The sequence below is a fragment of the Netta rufina genome, assembly GCF_964035555.1.
Source record: "Netta rufina genome assembly, chromosome: 2".
In the NCBI taxonomy this organism is placed as follows: Eukaryota; Metazoa; Chordata; class Aves; order Anseriformes; family Anatidae; genus Netta; species Netta rufina.
The window spans coordinates 39,321,132-39,335,884 of record NC_140124.1 but is presented as its reverse complement, the minus strand read 5'-3'; the positions used below and the strand labels follow the sequence as shown (position 1 = coordinate 39,335,884).

General features: G+C 34.6%; 1 protein-coding gene across 1 annotated transcript in view; it reads left to right on the top strand.

Annotated features, from left to right (window-relative positions):
* Positions 1-14,166, top strand: part of ZNF385D (zinc finger protein 385D) — a gene marked incomplete at its 5' end in the record, with an annotated part of 425,027 nt that extends 410,861 nt beyond the window's left edge. Inside the window, 4 exons of the mRNA XM_084282803.1 lie at positions 5,714-5,947; positions 7,888-8,066; positions 9,463-9,564; positions 13,784-14,166. Of these exons, the coding sequence (XP_084138929.1) occupies positions 5,714-5,947; positions 7,888-8,066; positions 9,463-9,564; positions 13,784-14,017 (749 nt within the window). The 3' untranslated portion in view covers positions 14,018-14,166. The remainder of the gene's footprint in view (positions 1-5,713; positions 5,948-7,887; positions 8,067-9,462; positions 9,565-13,783) is intronic.
* Between the last annotated feature and the right edge of the window lie 587 nt (positions 14,167-14,753).

Genomic DNA, 14,753 nt, shown 5'->3' with positions numbered 1-14,753 from the left:
TTTCTAGATATCAAAAGCAGTAATGATGGACACCTAGACAAAGCAAAATAACAAGGAATATGAGCAAGACAGTGACTAACAATCCAGGGCAGTGAAAAGGATATAAAATGAAAGCAGGTGGTTATCCAGTGTTTAAAAAACAAGGTTGGAAGAGGCACCTCATCAAAAATTTCCAAATTGTATGAAAATTGTATAACCTGTTTGGTCTTACACAGGTTTGTTTGCTATTTCAGAGCCCTCAAATTGTCCATTATGGCACATTGATTAACTGTCCTGTAAAAGATCAGTCAAATATCATGACTTCTGATACTTAGTGGTGTTTCATTGAAGGAGATCTTGAGGTATTGAAGTACACAACTGTCATTCGGATTTCAGATAGTTAGATCTTTTATTTAAAAAAGAAGAAAAAAAAAAAAGTAAGCCTTGTGATGTAAGGTATTTAAGTCTCTAAGCCGTGCATTTGTAATTATTTATTTATTTTTTTTCTTAGAGAGAAGTTATGTGAATCCTTCTAAGTTCTAAAAATATACATCTGACTCTCTAAGTGAAAGATATCCATGTTGGGTGGGACAGATCTATAAAACTGTATTGAATCCAGGTTTTGAATGTAAAATTAAATATAACGAATGGAATTTTCATAATATGATACTCAAAAAAAAAATCTGTACAATATATTGTAATGAGACAAATATCAATCCAAACCACAAAATATGCACAGTTATATTATCCACATAAAAAGGAGGAGGAGCTGATACATTCAAGTCAAAGTTCCCCAAAGTGTTTTATTTAAGTGCCAGATGCAACCAATGTGCTAGCACACGTGCTTATGTTTAAGCATAAGAGTACAGAAAGTCAGCCAAGTACAAAATAAAGTTGATCACAGTTATTTTTGAGATGGTACTTTGTTTATAATACATTCCACTGTTATATTTAAAGATTCAAAAGAAATGTTATCTTATCTTATCTTCTAATGTAATTACCACAGAGGACACAGAGCACGGGACTTTAAACACAGACAGATGAAACCAGGGATCCAGTTCCTAGAAGGCAGGAAACTAGTATGTTGAGACTGTTTTGAATGTGCCACCCATACTGGAGCAGTCTGTTACCTGATACAGGTTTGCTACAGCAAACCAGCTGACAAAGTTTCTGCAATAGTGAGAGCTTTTAGTATAGTGAAATACTTCATATCAAATTCTGTGTGGCATAAGAAATAACATACTTTTTTTAAAATTAATTTTGTTTTCCTTCCTGGACAGCATTATGGGCCAAATGCTCAATCCTCTTATGTCAAAGACAAAGCTGAATTTAAATGAGACCAGAATGCATGAGTATGCACTAAATCAGGCATATTTTTAAATGCATGCCACTTGAGATTGTGGAAGAAAAAATAAGCTCATAAATAGTTGGGATTTGTTTGAAGTCAGAGCACTTTTCTCTCTGTAAGTCTATTTATAGTTTTAGGATAAGAAATTCTTATGCTTAGAAGCAGGAACTGATGAGTGAGACTTTCTCATACTCAGAAGAAAAACATGAGTTGACTGCAATTTTCTGTTTCTTCAGTCTAAAGAAAATTCATGAGGCTTGTAGCTGGGATATAAAATTAATCCTGCTTACATAGAAGGACCTTAATCACACACTTGCAGTTCTGCACTTGAACTATGGTATCTGTACTACCCAACGGAGTCAATTCTCACTGAATGCTTTTATTATGGTTTTGCCTTCTTGTTAAAATAAAATTTGATTTTGCCAGTGAGCAAGATTAGTTTTTAATGACATTATTATTATTATTATTATTATTATTATTATTATTATTATTATTATTATTATTATTTATTCCATTGCTATATTAGAACCAGGAACCTAAATGGATTTGTTTTGAATTCTGAAGTGTTCCCTTTTTTTGCTGCTGGAGTCCAGTTCCATTCAATATTAGCAATCTGCTTCCATGCCGAAGCCAAGTAGTGACAGTTGCAATAATGAATATTTGCTGCAGGCCACTGGTATGAAAATAGCACAGTGCTGCAAGCCTGCGTCACCAGAAACAAATATTCCATTTGACTGTGACTGAATTTCCAGCTCAATTTTAGATCATTTATTATTGAAATAGTTCTTAAAGCACTGTCATAATATAATGCTAAGAAATGCTGATTCAGTCTTCAAGGCTAAATTCAGTCTTCAAGTTCAAATGTCTTGCTACTGCCTTTTTTTTTTTTTTCCCCTTAATCACTTATACCTTTAATGCAGTATGCTGTATTTAGGACACCTAACTGCGTACAGGCAGCAACACTGTAATACACTCAAAGATGCACATGCTGGTTAGATTAGAAATTCTGGTAAGAAAAGGATTTTAATTCCTTCTTTGTAAGCTTTCTTGAAAGCTTTTAGAATGTTTCCCCCATAATTCCTGCAGATAATTGTAAAGATTGTATGAAGAGGAGCAGCTTTGCATCTTTAAATGTGTCATGGCTTTCACATGGTGAACTTGGATGATTTTCTTGTATGTGTTTTGATATCATTAATGTGTTTGCAGTAATGAAATATATGATGTATTAAATAGGTGATGTTTTCGAAGGTATATGAGCCAGATATATGCTCTGAATATTGGTATTTTGGAATGATATTTACAATTTTTAGTTTAATTTTTGTATACAATGCTGCTTCCACACATAATACCTTCAAAAGGACTATGATAATTGATTATATTTTCTTTTCACTTTAAGATAACTAGATGGTTAAATAAAAGGTCAACATACATATTGAGGTTCACATATTTTAAGCAGAAAAAAAATCTGCGGTTATTTAAGCTTTTTAATGTATACATATTTTTATTTTATATTTTGTCCATTGCCTTAGGTTTTCCTATGTAATATAAAGAAATAATGGTCCATACTTTGCTTAAGGCATACTGACCCTTGCACCACAAAGCTGGTAATGGTGATTGATGTACATATCTAATTTCCTGCAAGATTAAGATGAGCACCAACTTTGACACCAATTCTTAGTTAATATTAATGCCTTCTTTCTCTCTTCCTTTTCTCTCCCTCCTGCTGTCCTCTGCCTTCCTTTTTACCAGGACAGTACATTAGCTGTTAGTAGCTACTGTGTCCCAGGAGAAACTGAAGTTTTAAAAGCAGTGTTACATACTACTGGGTGTGGGCTTTTGGTGTACTTGCAGCACCTTTCAGCTCAAGAAAAGCCAATGTCAACACAGATTTTCTGGAATGGTGAAGAAGTGACTAGTTAAATGAGTAATTTTGTGGACAGACCTACTCATCATTTTTCCAACAAAAGACTTAATTTTTCAAAATATTGTTTTTCTTTTGCAACATTGTTGTTAATCAGTAAAAAAAAAAATAAGAGCAGAATGTTCAGCAAGAAAACACCATTTCTTCTACAACAGTATTTGATATCCTCAGTACATTCAGAATATTATCACTTCCAGACTCCAACTCAGGAAAAAAAAGTACTTTTATTAAACTTTGAGTTGGACCTTTTACTATATGTTTTAATGCCAGCAGTATGTAGACTATTCATATCACAAACTCATCTTTTTTGGTTTTATAAATAATAATTCATCAAACCCTTTGAGAGAATATATAGAAACATTACAAAATATAGAAATTGACAAGGCTAGAAAGTTCCTCAGAGGTAAGCTGCTAGCTGAAAGGGGGTCAGACCTGGGTTGCTCCTACAGATATTTCTTCAACCAGTACTAAGTCCTTCAATAGGCAATATTTCAGGATCTCTGTAGGTAGGTTATTCTAAGGCTTTAGAGCTTTAATATTAGAAAGAATTTCCTGATGTCTAATCTAAGTCTCTCTTGCTGTAATCCAATAGTCCTTGTCCTATTAGCAGGGATCAGGGAGAAGAGTATATTCTCCTATTTTTAGCTACCTTCTGCAGATCTGAAAAATATTGTCACTGTTTACCCTTCGTTTTTCAGATTCATAGGTCATGTTTTCTAAACTTCTAATTTGTTTTGGCTTCCTCTCTCACAACCTCTTTCCTGTTAGTTTGCGTTTGTATTGCTGCTGAATTAACAACAAAGCATATCATTGTTTATGTGGTGTTTACTGTCTCCAGACTGGATACAGGGCCGCCAGTGCTGATTAGAGGAGAAAAAAATACTTCATAAATCTTTCACTTCACACTTTCAATATGGCAGGAACCTTTTTCATAACATCATGGTATAAGTGATCTGTGTTCATCTTGTTATCCACTACTGAAAGTTTTTACTGAGAGAGAAAAAAAAAACAAAAACACACTAGTACTGGGGCTAATGTTCTTCATCCTGTTTTAAAAGGTTACACATCCTGTTTTAATAGGTTACATTAATCCTACCAAGTGTGGATTCCTGCAATTGTCTTTACTGGAAAGCATCTCGTTTTCTAGACTGTTTCTCCAATGCATTAAAATTGATTTTAATCACATCTCCCAGTGTGTTTGCCCTTCCTCCAAGTTTGTTACTGTCTGCTAAATTAATGTGTGTTCTTCATTAATGAAATTGTTGAACAATATTAACATACTTCTGTGTTAAAGTGTCCCTCCTGCATCACAATACACACTGAGATCTATCTAGATCCAAAGAATAGTTATTTTGCCTATTCTAATAGCTATTTTGCCTAATACTGCCATGCCTTTTCTTTTCTCTCCTTTTATGACATGGAAATGCATGAGGATCAGTAGAGGGGACTGAATGAGGATATTCCCTTTTTCAGAGGCAGAGGTCTGAGTCGAGGGCACTCAGGCTCCAAAATGGGATGGCAAGATATCTGTGAGAACTCAGTAGGAGTTCTCAGGAGGCTGTCAGCTCCTTGGTGCATTCAAGACTTGGATCCTTGGCAGGGATGTAGGCCCTCAGTACTTATTTGTTGGAAATCAGACTCATCTGGAAGCTGGGTTAACTAACAATATTGAACATGGATATTTAGGACTTATACAAAGTGTAATTTATATGTTATTCAAACAATAATATCACTGTGTGTTTTCTCTCTTCAGAATTTGAAAACTACAGAAAAAGCATGTGTTCTTAGATGTAAGCATTAGATTTCCAAAAAGATTAAAATATGTAACATGCTGACAGTTTTTCCAAGCATACTACTGACAAAATGAAAGTCTTTTTAGTGCTTGTGTAGGTATCAGAATGTTGTATTTTTAATTACTGTTATTAGTATACATTACTAGTATGTAATATTGGATAGTAATAATGCATAGATAAACGGTGATAGAAAAATTATTTTTTTATTTTATCAGATAACACTAATACAATTATTTTGATTCTATTTTTTTTTAGTACAGAATGTTAAAACTTTAGCTCAGCTACTCAATCAGTGTAAGTATTATGTGGCACTGTGACAGTTTATGTATCTAAAGTGCTGCATATAAATTTTAACTACCTATTGTTCTGGTAATTTATGCAACCATTTTAATGGATTATCCTTCAGTCGTACAGTACAGTCTTAATGACCTGTCTTTTCAGTTTGTGAATTTTGTATTTACTGGGTGTTAGCAGAATGGAGGAGACAGTACATGGCATTTTGATACATGGGAGTAACCATACAAAATGCAAAGAATAAGGTCAGATTTAGTTCGTTAGTCAAACCATCAACAGCATGGTCTGGCTCTCTGTACAGTTACAGTGTTAGCAAGCAAACACTGAAGGTCACAACCTTCTATTTTGTTTCCTTCCATCTCATCCCTTTGTCCACAGACGTTACCACAGGGACACCAGCAATATCAACGACGACAACCGTGGAAATCCGGAAGAGCAGTGTTATGACAACTGAGATCACCTCTAAAGTGGAGAAAATCCCCACAACAGCCACTAGCAGCACCACATGTCCTTCCGTTGAGACTGAGGAAGAAAAAGCAAAAAGACTGCTGTACTGTTCACTATGCAAAGTCGCTGTCAACTCTGCCTCGCAGCTGGAGGCGCACAACAGTGGTGAGATGGAGCAATACTTGCTTTCTTCCTTTTTTTTTTTTTTTTTTTTTTTTTTTCCTTCTGTCTCAAGAGCTCTGCAATTATCTTCTCCTGAATAGATTAGATCTCTTGCAGCAGGGGACAAAGAGGTGGCAGAAAGCTGGCAATTACATGGAATTCATTAACTATTAAAGAATAAAAATGACAGGCAAAGAGGCTTTCAAAAAGGGGGAAGAAAGGAAATTTATTGCACGCAAGTTACCCATTTTCTTACATTTTAGCTTTTGCAGCTTCCAGACCTTATAGAGCTAAATGACAGCTCATGCTTCATTACCTTTGGTGTTCAGAGTTTGCATACTTTTGTTTGTGCCAGCTAGCAAACTGAGAATGAATATCATTAGTTTTGTTTGAAATCTAACAAATTAAGGCTGAAAGAGTGAGTGTCAGTCAGAGTTCAATGATGAGTTAAAATTTTTAGGCCCATATTGTCTGTTAATAACTTGGTAAAATTTATGGTTTTCCATTGTTTTCATCAAATGATAGCGACTGGTGCATGAGAGGTGAATGGGTAATTGCTTACCACTGTCTTTCTTAATTTTTAAACCTTTTTTTTTGTTATTAGAGCTAGTAACATCAGTAAGTTCAGGAAGTAGACAACCATTATCCACAGTCACTATTTTAAATGTCTTATTGATTGGCTTTGTGGTAAACAGCATTAAAATATCTTGGAATTTAATATGGAGACAGTGACCACCTATAACAGTCCTGTAGAAAAACTCCTGATTTTGGATGTCAGTGGTTACCTGACAGCAGGGTAACCAGAGTTAAGAGGTAGAAAGAGACCCTCAGGACTGAAAAATAGAGACAATGCTAGTATACCTGAAGTAAAATGATAAATGGCTTAAAAAAAAAAAAAAGTTTGACAAGCCTATAGAATCTGTTTAAATTAAAAAGGAAACAAAAATTTATTGGTATTCATGAGAAACAAAGCTTAGTCAGTTTCGACTACTGTGTTTGCTGTATGCCAGATCTTCAATGGGTGACATTTCAAGTTCATAAAGCTGTATATATTTAACCTACTTAATTACCTATGAAGCTTAGACTCTAAACATTTTTGTGATCTAGATATGAGCCAAAACATTACTGTGAATATTTAGATACAAACCTCCAAGTTTCTACTTTCTATGCTGATAAACTGTGTGTGTAGCTGTACACATGCATGCTTAGAAAAGTGTATAACGGGATGCATATAGTAATTATCACTGGAATACTAAATCTGTACATGGCAGTAGTCCATTATATTCACAGACTACTTGCCTGGAAGGCAACAGTGTAAGAAACTGGTCTGAATAAAGGTACAGCAATAGACACAATTGCTTTCTATCCAACCTTTATTTTAATTACCAATGCAAGTATGTTTTTCTGACATGCATGTTTCTCACGTGTTTTGGTTTCTGTCCAGGTTGCTGCTAGCAACATCTGCCCCTTTGTGGTTTGAGAACTAATTAGTTAATTACAGATTTAAGTGTAAGCTACCTAATGAATACTGTTTATCAATCCATTCAGAAGGGCTACAAATCAAAGGCAACTACACCTTTAATAGCTAAATTACTCTTCCTTTGCAACTACAATTCAGGTCTTATTAGCAGCAGGAGTTAATGAGAAAAGTCACACTCATTTAACTTCACATCAGGATACCTGATTGTGCCACTACTTATTGGTGTGGCTGCTTTGTTCTAGTGTTCTACGTACAGAACTGTGATTTAATAATTAAATATCAGATGTGAAATACCATTACATTAGTATTAATATGATACAGACAAACACAGACATATTCCAAGGATAGCACATAGCACCAAGCTGAGGTGCTATCATATGATTTTCTTTTAGAAAGAAAATAAAACAGTGAATGCAACCAAATTATGAAAGTTCTTTCTGTTTCCCATTTCTAATGTCTCCAGGGACTAAGCACAAAACTATGCTGGAAGCTCGGAATGGAAGTGGAACCATAAAAGCCTTTCCCCGGGCAGGCGTAAAAGGCAAAGGACCTGTGAATAAAGGAAACACAGGCCTTCAGAACAAAACATTTCACTGTGAAATATGTGATGTGCACGTAAACTCTGAGACACAACTGAAACAGGTACTCAGCTAGCTTGCAGAGTGTGATCCTTGGTTATTCTTTGTTTTTATGGTGATAAAGTACCAACACAATCAGTATGTGTCAATCTAATAGTTCACATCAAAATGGAGCTTATAGATTTTGTCCATTTTATTTGTCTTTTATGCAATATGTTTCGTTATTGATATGATTTTCTCCTGTACAAAATGTGTTTTCTCAAAAGCTTGTTTATATATATATATTAATATATATATATATTAAAATATATATATATGTTTTTATTTAAAGCATTATAGAAGCTATAAGCTGCAATGTTTTACAACTGTCTTTAGACTACGATGGTTGTCATGAGCTAATAAACCCTGACATTTAGTATACTGCATGATATTTGCCTTGACAAAGATGTGGAGGTGGTTGTAGCCAGTATTTTCACAGAACATTGAACAACCTGCTTAAAAATATGAGATGGAGAGGATTTGATTATTTCTTTTTATCGGTGTTACTCTGTAACTGAGAAGCATGACCTCTACATTGCAATTACACTAAGTTATGTTCGGTCATTCATCAGATGAACAAAGCCTTTGCACTGAAAAACATTTAGTTTAATACCATATGCCTTTTGGAATTAAATGCTTGTTAAGGAACTTTACAAGAATGAAGATAAATTCTGTAATGGACAATAGAAATACTTGTCTTCTGCTTTCAGGAAAAAGTCCAATTCTTTTTCTCTTTTGTAAGAACTCTCTCGAGAATGAAAATCAAAGTAAAAATACAGTTCTAAAAAAGGTCCCTTACATCTAATACTGCAATAAAGTCTGTGTAGAAGGATTCGTGTAAAATCTAATAGATTTTATAAGGAAGATAATGGGCTTTGTGATTTTACTTCACTGTCATTTAGTTTGATACGTAGCCATCTTTCAGCTGAAATCTTAAAAGGATCTCTAGGCTTCTTAGGGATTTAAACCCTTTTGTGACCTTTTTTTTTTTTTTTTTTTTTTCCTTTTTTTGAATAGTGAGTGCTGTACTATCTAATATTCTTCCAAAACTTTCTATCAGCAGTGGATTGAATTTGATGGGTGCTTTATAAAGACAGGGAGGGGAAATTTTCAAAGGATTCTAGCTTTGTCCTAATTCAGGTCTTGTTGAAGTTAACAAAGGTGAGAAATTCATTGACTACAGTGGAAGCAAAGTTGAACTGAGCACTGCTGAAAATCACAGTCCCAGTGTGTGGTGCACAAAGGAATCACTCAAACTGGAATAGGCCCTATTCTCATTCATTATTGAATTAGTCAAATAATGCTGTTGTGGAGAGCAGCAGCCTTCAGTATTAGAGCACACATGGAAAGCAGAACTTGAAATTAAGGAAATATCATTTTTTTCTTTTTTTTTTTCCTTTTGTTCCAATGTATTTTAACAGCACATAAGCAGTAGAAGGCACAAAGACAGAGCTGCTGGGAAGCCGCCTAAACCTAAATACAGCCCATACAACAAACTCCAGAAGGGAACGCATCCTCTAGGGGTAAGCCAATCACTATTTGATTCACAGAATCATGCTGAGTAGGGTATTTAGAAAATGAGAATGGAAGAATATTTAAAATAAGAGGATAGTGTAAACAATGGGAGTATGCGAGTGCCTAAATAAAGTCATGGAAGCCCATAGGAGACTTTTTATATCCTTTGAAGGGTGTGGACCCATGAGTCCTTGTTTTCGTGGCTCCTCTAAATAACCTTAGGAAAGAAGCTAGTTTCAAAGGTCATTAGAGAGCAAGAGAGGACAGAAACATGCAAACATTAAACAGGATTTTTCCAGTTTTCACTGAAGACAATAGTGGTGAAATAACTAAATAAAGCTCTATAAAACATAAAACCTTTATTCATTCCTCATTTAGAAAATTATTCAAATAACAATTGAAACAATAACAATAAAAATATCCATCTCTCATTTCATTCTGCTCAGTTTCAGGATGGCTCTGGTCACATTTTCAACTGACAGGACAAACTTTGTGGAGTTCTTGCTAGTTTCAAAAGATGAAAAACATGTTTACTCTTTAATAAAAAATAAAAAAAAAAACAACACCAGGATCTTGCCATTATTCAAGAAACAGTTTATGTTGTGGGTGGGATAGTGAAGCATCTGACAATTATCTACATCAGATAAACTGTGTGATTGTTTTATGTGACATGGTGTTTTGTAATGGTTTATAGATGGTTTTGGCAGGCTGAGGGTGTTGATTCATTGGCCTCATACACATTAGGCCCTTATTCATTGTCCATTTTCTCTAATGCAGACAGAATTTAGAGCTTTATTCTGTGAGATCCCAGTTCTCTGCTAGTTGAACTTAAACTCTTTTCTTGACCAATATAGAATTTGTCGTCGTTGGGGCAGCCCTTTTTTTTTTTTTTTGTAGTACATTCACGCGTTATTCAGTTGTGTAGGAACTTTCCTAGATATTGCAATATAATGCACTGCACTATTCTGGTAGATCTACTAGTACAGAAATAGCCCCATAGGGTTGTTCAGTAATCCACCTGGGAGACCAAGGTCTCCACTACATATAAGATACACTGAAAAGAATAGAAAACGTACAATTAGGAAAGTTGTATATAGCTTCTCTGTCAAGATTATTATTCCTTGAGGAAATTCATTGTTTCCTAGGGGGTAAAAATAACTATTATGTTACTGTTGTTGTACACAGTTGTCTATTTAACAATTTATGTAGTGGTGATTTCTAAGAACTCCAGCCAAGAATCAAGGCCCTCCAAGCGGTGCATAGACAAATAAAGTCAATAAGTCCTTTTCTTTCTGCCTCACTCCCAGGTGCTCACCATACACAAGTCAGAACAGAGGTGAGTCAGAGGGAATTTAAAGCAGAGAGAATGACTTAGCAATAAACCAACAGATAGCTATAGTAGAACAGAGGCTGCATTTAGTCTTTTTGTTTGTTTCTTTTCGAATAGAAGAAAAAAAAATGCTGTCACTTGAAATGCAGAATGGCATAGCAACAAGCCAAAGATGTGCTAATGTTTGTGATGAGCTCTAGGCTTTAACTTTCTTTACTCCCTAATAATTTTTCAAGTCATTCACAGTCCCTTCATTTATTTCACTGTAAATGAAATGCATAATGCCTACTGAACTCTTAATGTTGACCTGTGTGTTAATTAGCACTTGCAGAGAGATTTGAAAATGAATGTGCATCGTACTCTATATAAAAAAATGTTACTGTTATTGCAGCTATCTTGAAATCACAACGATGTTGATAAATTAGCTGAAAGTCTAACTTCATTAGAAGTTCCTGATTCCTCTAAGAATGACCTAGCCTTTTAATATTGTCACTTAAGATCTTTGGTCTTCATGATAACAAATACATGAGCATCATCTTTCCTCCTCTCCCCCCCCCATGGAAGTTATGAAAAGGACATATTACATTCTCATATGTTTTCTCGACCAAAAGCTCTCCAATGCCATATTTTCAATATAATTTATACTGCTTCAGAGAAAGAAGCTTTATGAATTCCCAGAGTACTCTTTTACACTTGAAGAAATCTAGTTTTGAGACTTAGTTGAAAATGAAAGAAAGAAAGAAGTTATCGGGCATTTCATAGCCCAAACTGTCTGCAATGAGATAGCTTTTATGAAAAACATGTTCTGTTGTTTTGGGTTGGTTTTATTTGTACTTTGTACTCAGGATTTTTATTTGTTCATTTATTTATTTAGTTTGAAAGTATTTTTCTTGACTGTTCTAAATAAGGCTGAAAAAATATGTACTAAATAAATAGTAAGGGAGGAAGAAAAAGTCAAATGTTCAGCAAGGGAAGAAGACAGCTTGGATCAGTGGATGTAACACTGATAAGATCATCTTTATCTGATCATAGTGTCTATTGCCCATTTTATCCTCTATTAAGAAAATTACAGAATGTGGTCCCCTCTGAGTATCCCTTCCAGAGCTTTAAAGGACATTGAGACCACCACAGTTGGCAATGGATATTAGGAAAAGTCAAAATCCTGTATCCATCTGGCTAGTAAAGAGCATATTTATTTATTTATTTTTAAGGAATACAGTGATAACTTTATGAATGATGAAATTCACTTTTGTTGCATGTCAGAGGATTTCTTTCTGACTATTCACTCACCACAGTACTATTGAGTGGAAAGGATCAGAGTGATATAAGGCATGTGAATTATTTGAAAATCCCTTTCAATTCAAGAATGAGAAATTGTGTTTCATTATGTGTCTTTCAGAAGTGTCTGTAGTTAGACTGAGATGTACAAGAGCATAGTACATATATTAATATATTCATATTCTGTATATTGAATACCATATATTCAGGTATACATGCTATGCAAAGGACCTCAGGTCATTCCAGGACACAAACCCATCCAGAGTCAATCATAGCTGATGGGAAGTTTTCTTTGTTGGTGGATGAAGTCTCTACCCTTACCTCAGAGTTGTAAAAACAGAACAATTAAGGTATTCAGGCTCCTGGCTTCTCATTAAAACCTTAAAATCCCATCAAAACGTCCAGAAATCTATACAGACTAGACTACTCTGATGTTCACTTTTATGCATACCAAACGTAAATTCTCAAATACTCAAATAATAGTGAAGGTCTGTTGAGTATTTTCAATTAGTCTGAACAAAGCTTGAGCTTATTTATTTTCTTTTTGCAAACTCTAAATGCAGAGTTTTCTAAACTGTATTTCTTATTGTGCAAGACTTGTGATTTAAAACTATTTAAACCAAAAGCCCCACCAACAGTAACAAAAATATCATCCTTTGGCACCACACTAAGTGATACAGGAAAGAGTTTTTCATGACTGTATATATATATATATATATATATATATATATATATATATATATAAAGCATATATAAAAGCATATAAAGCTATATATATATATATATAAAGCATAGATTAATATATATATATACATATATATACATATGCATATATATATGTATGTGTATATATATATATATTAATCTATGCTTTTTTCACAGTCGTTATAATAATGAACAGTACTTTAGTGAAAAAGGTCTCCCAACATTTTCTTCAGAAGACAGTCTTCTGAAGACAAGGCAAGATGTTGTATGATATAGGGAATACATCCATAGAATTAATCACGTATTTAGTCACATGAAACACATTTAGGAGATTTTCATAACTGGTGAAAGATAAACTTTGTTTATGTATTTGTTATCAGTAGCTGCAGTTAATAAAGAGGAGATAGCTGTGGATCTTGTTTTTAAGTAGAACTTGCATCCTAATGATGAAAACTAAAGTACATTCTTAGTCACACCAGTGAATGAGATGTTTTCATTCTGATCTGGTCTCTATCATAAAGCTGTCCAGATGGAGATCTCTTAATTAATGGCTAATTCTTTCTTATTTAATTCTTACAGTGTACATGTAGGTTTATGTAGGTGCAGATTGCTCAGCCCCCTTAGGTTTGCTTTGATTTCTCATCTCATATTAAATTATAAGTCTCGGTGATAAGGAGGTGAGCCCACAGCCAAGAGAACATTGAAACTTTGTTTTCTACCAAATCCTACTCACTCTTGTTTAATGTGTGAGATCAAGTCTCCTGTCACAACCCTGCAGCTTGCAGAGTCCGTAACCAGTACAAGGCCTCTCTTAGTTGATTTTCCACTTATAATCTTATGTCAAGCTTCCTGTCATGTAGCTAACATGAACAAATTATGTTTCTCTGTTTGTTTGTTTTCTCTTTTCCCCACAGGTAAAATTAGTATTTTCAAAGGAACCTTCAAAGCCGATAGCTCCACGAATCTTACCAAATCCGCTAGCAGCTGCAGCAGCAGCTGCTGCTGTGGCTGTGAATTCCCCCTTCAGTCTTCGAACAGCCCCAGCAGCTACCCTTTTCCAGACTTCAGCACTTCCTCCAGCACTCCTACGACCAGCTCCAGGGCCTATACGGACCACCCATACTCCCGTGCTGTTTGCTCCTTACTGAACTCCAAACAGGAATTAACTGCAATAATTTTTTCAAATCAAAACAAACAAAAACGAAAATCAAGAACATTGAACTATGCAGTGTTTATTTATAGTTTAAAGTATATATGAAGAGCCAGGACTTTTGATAGAGAACTGAACAAATTCTAAAAGGGGGAATGGGCAGTATTTTCTCCAGATGAGAGCATTCCTCTTTTGAGCATTGATCGTTTTAGAAATGATCTCCAGCATTGACTTGTAGTGACATATAAAACTTATGAAGCCTTTTGACTGTGCTTTTTGGCACATATTTCCCTGCAATGTCTTTCCTGCTTTATGAAACAACTTACAAATTTGTCTAAAGGGCATTAACTGGTTCCAATGTACATAAAATACTTTATTCTGTAGATTAAAGAAGAAGGAAAAAAAAAAAAAGAAACACTGTGAATAGTAGTACCCTTACCAATCCTCCTGCCAAATCAGCAGTTACTGGGTATTTATCTGAAAAAAGTAGATACAATAGATGTCTCGTAAAACAGTAGTATTGTGTCTCTATCTATGCCACTAGGTTTCTAACTGAGTTGCAAAAGATAAAATGAACAAATTATGTCACTTGGTAAGTAGTCAAAAATGATGACAATAATGTGGAGCTGTTCCTGGTGAGCAAAATTGTTTTCCTCACCCATGGAAGAATGGGCATGAAGGTTATCTATGGTTAAGATAAGGTAAAAGATAAAGAACATTTAGTGAAAAAAAAA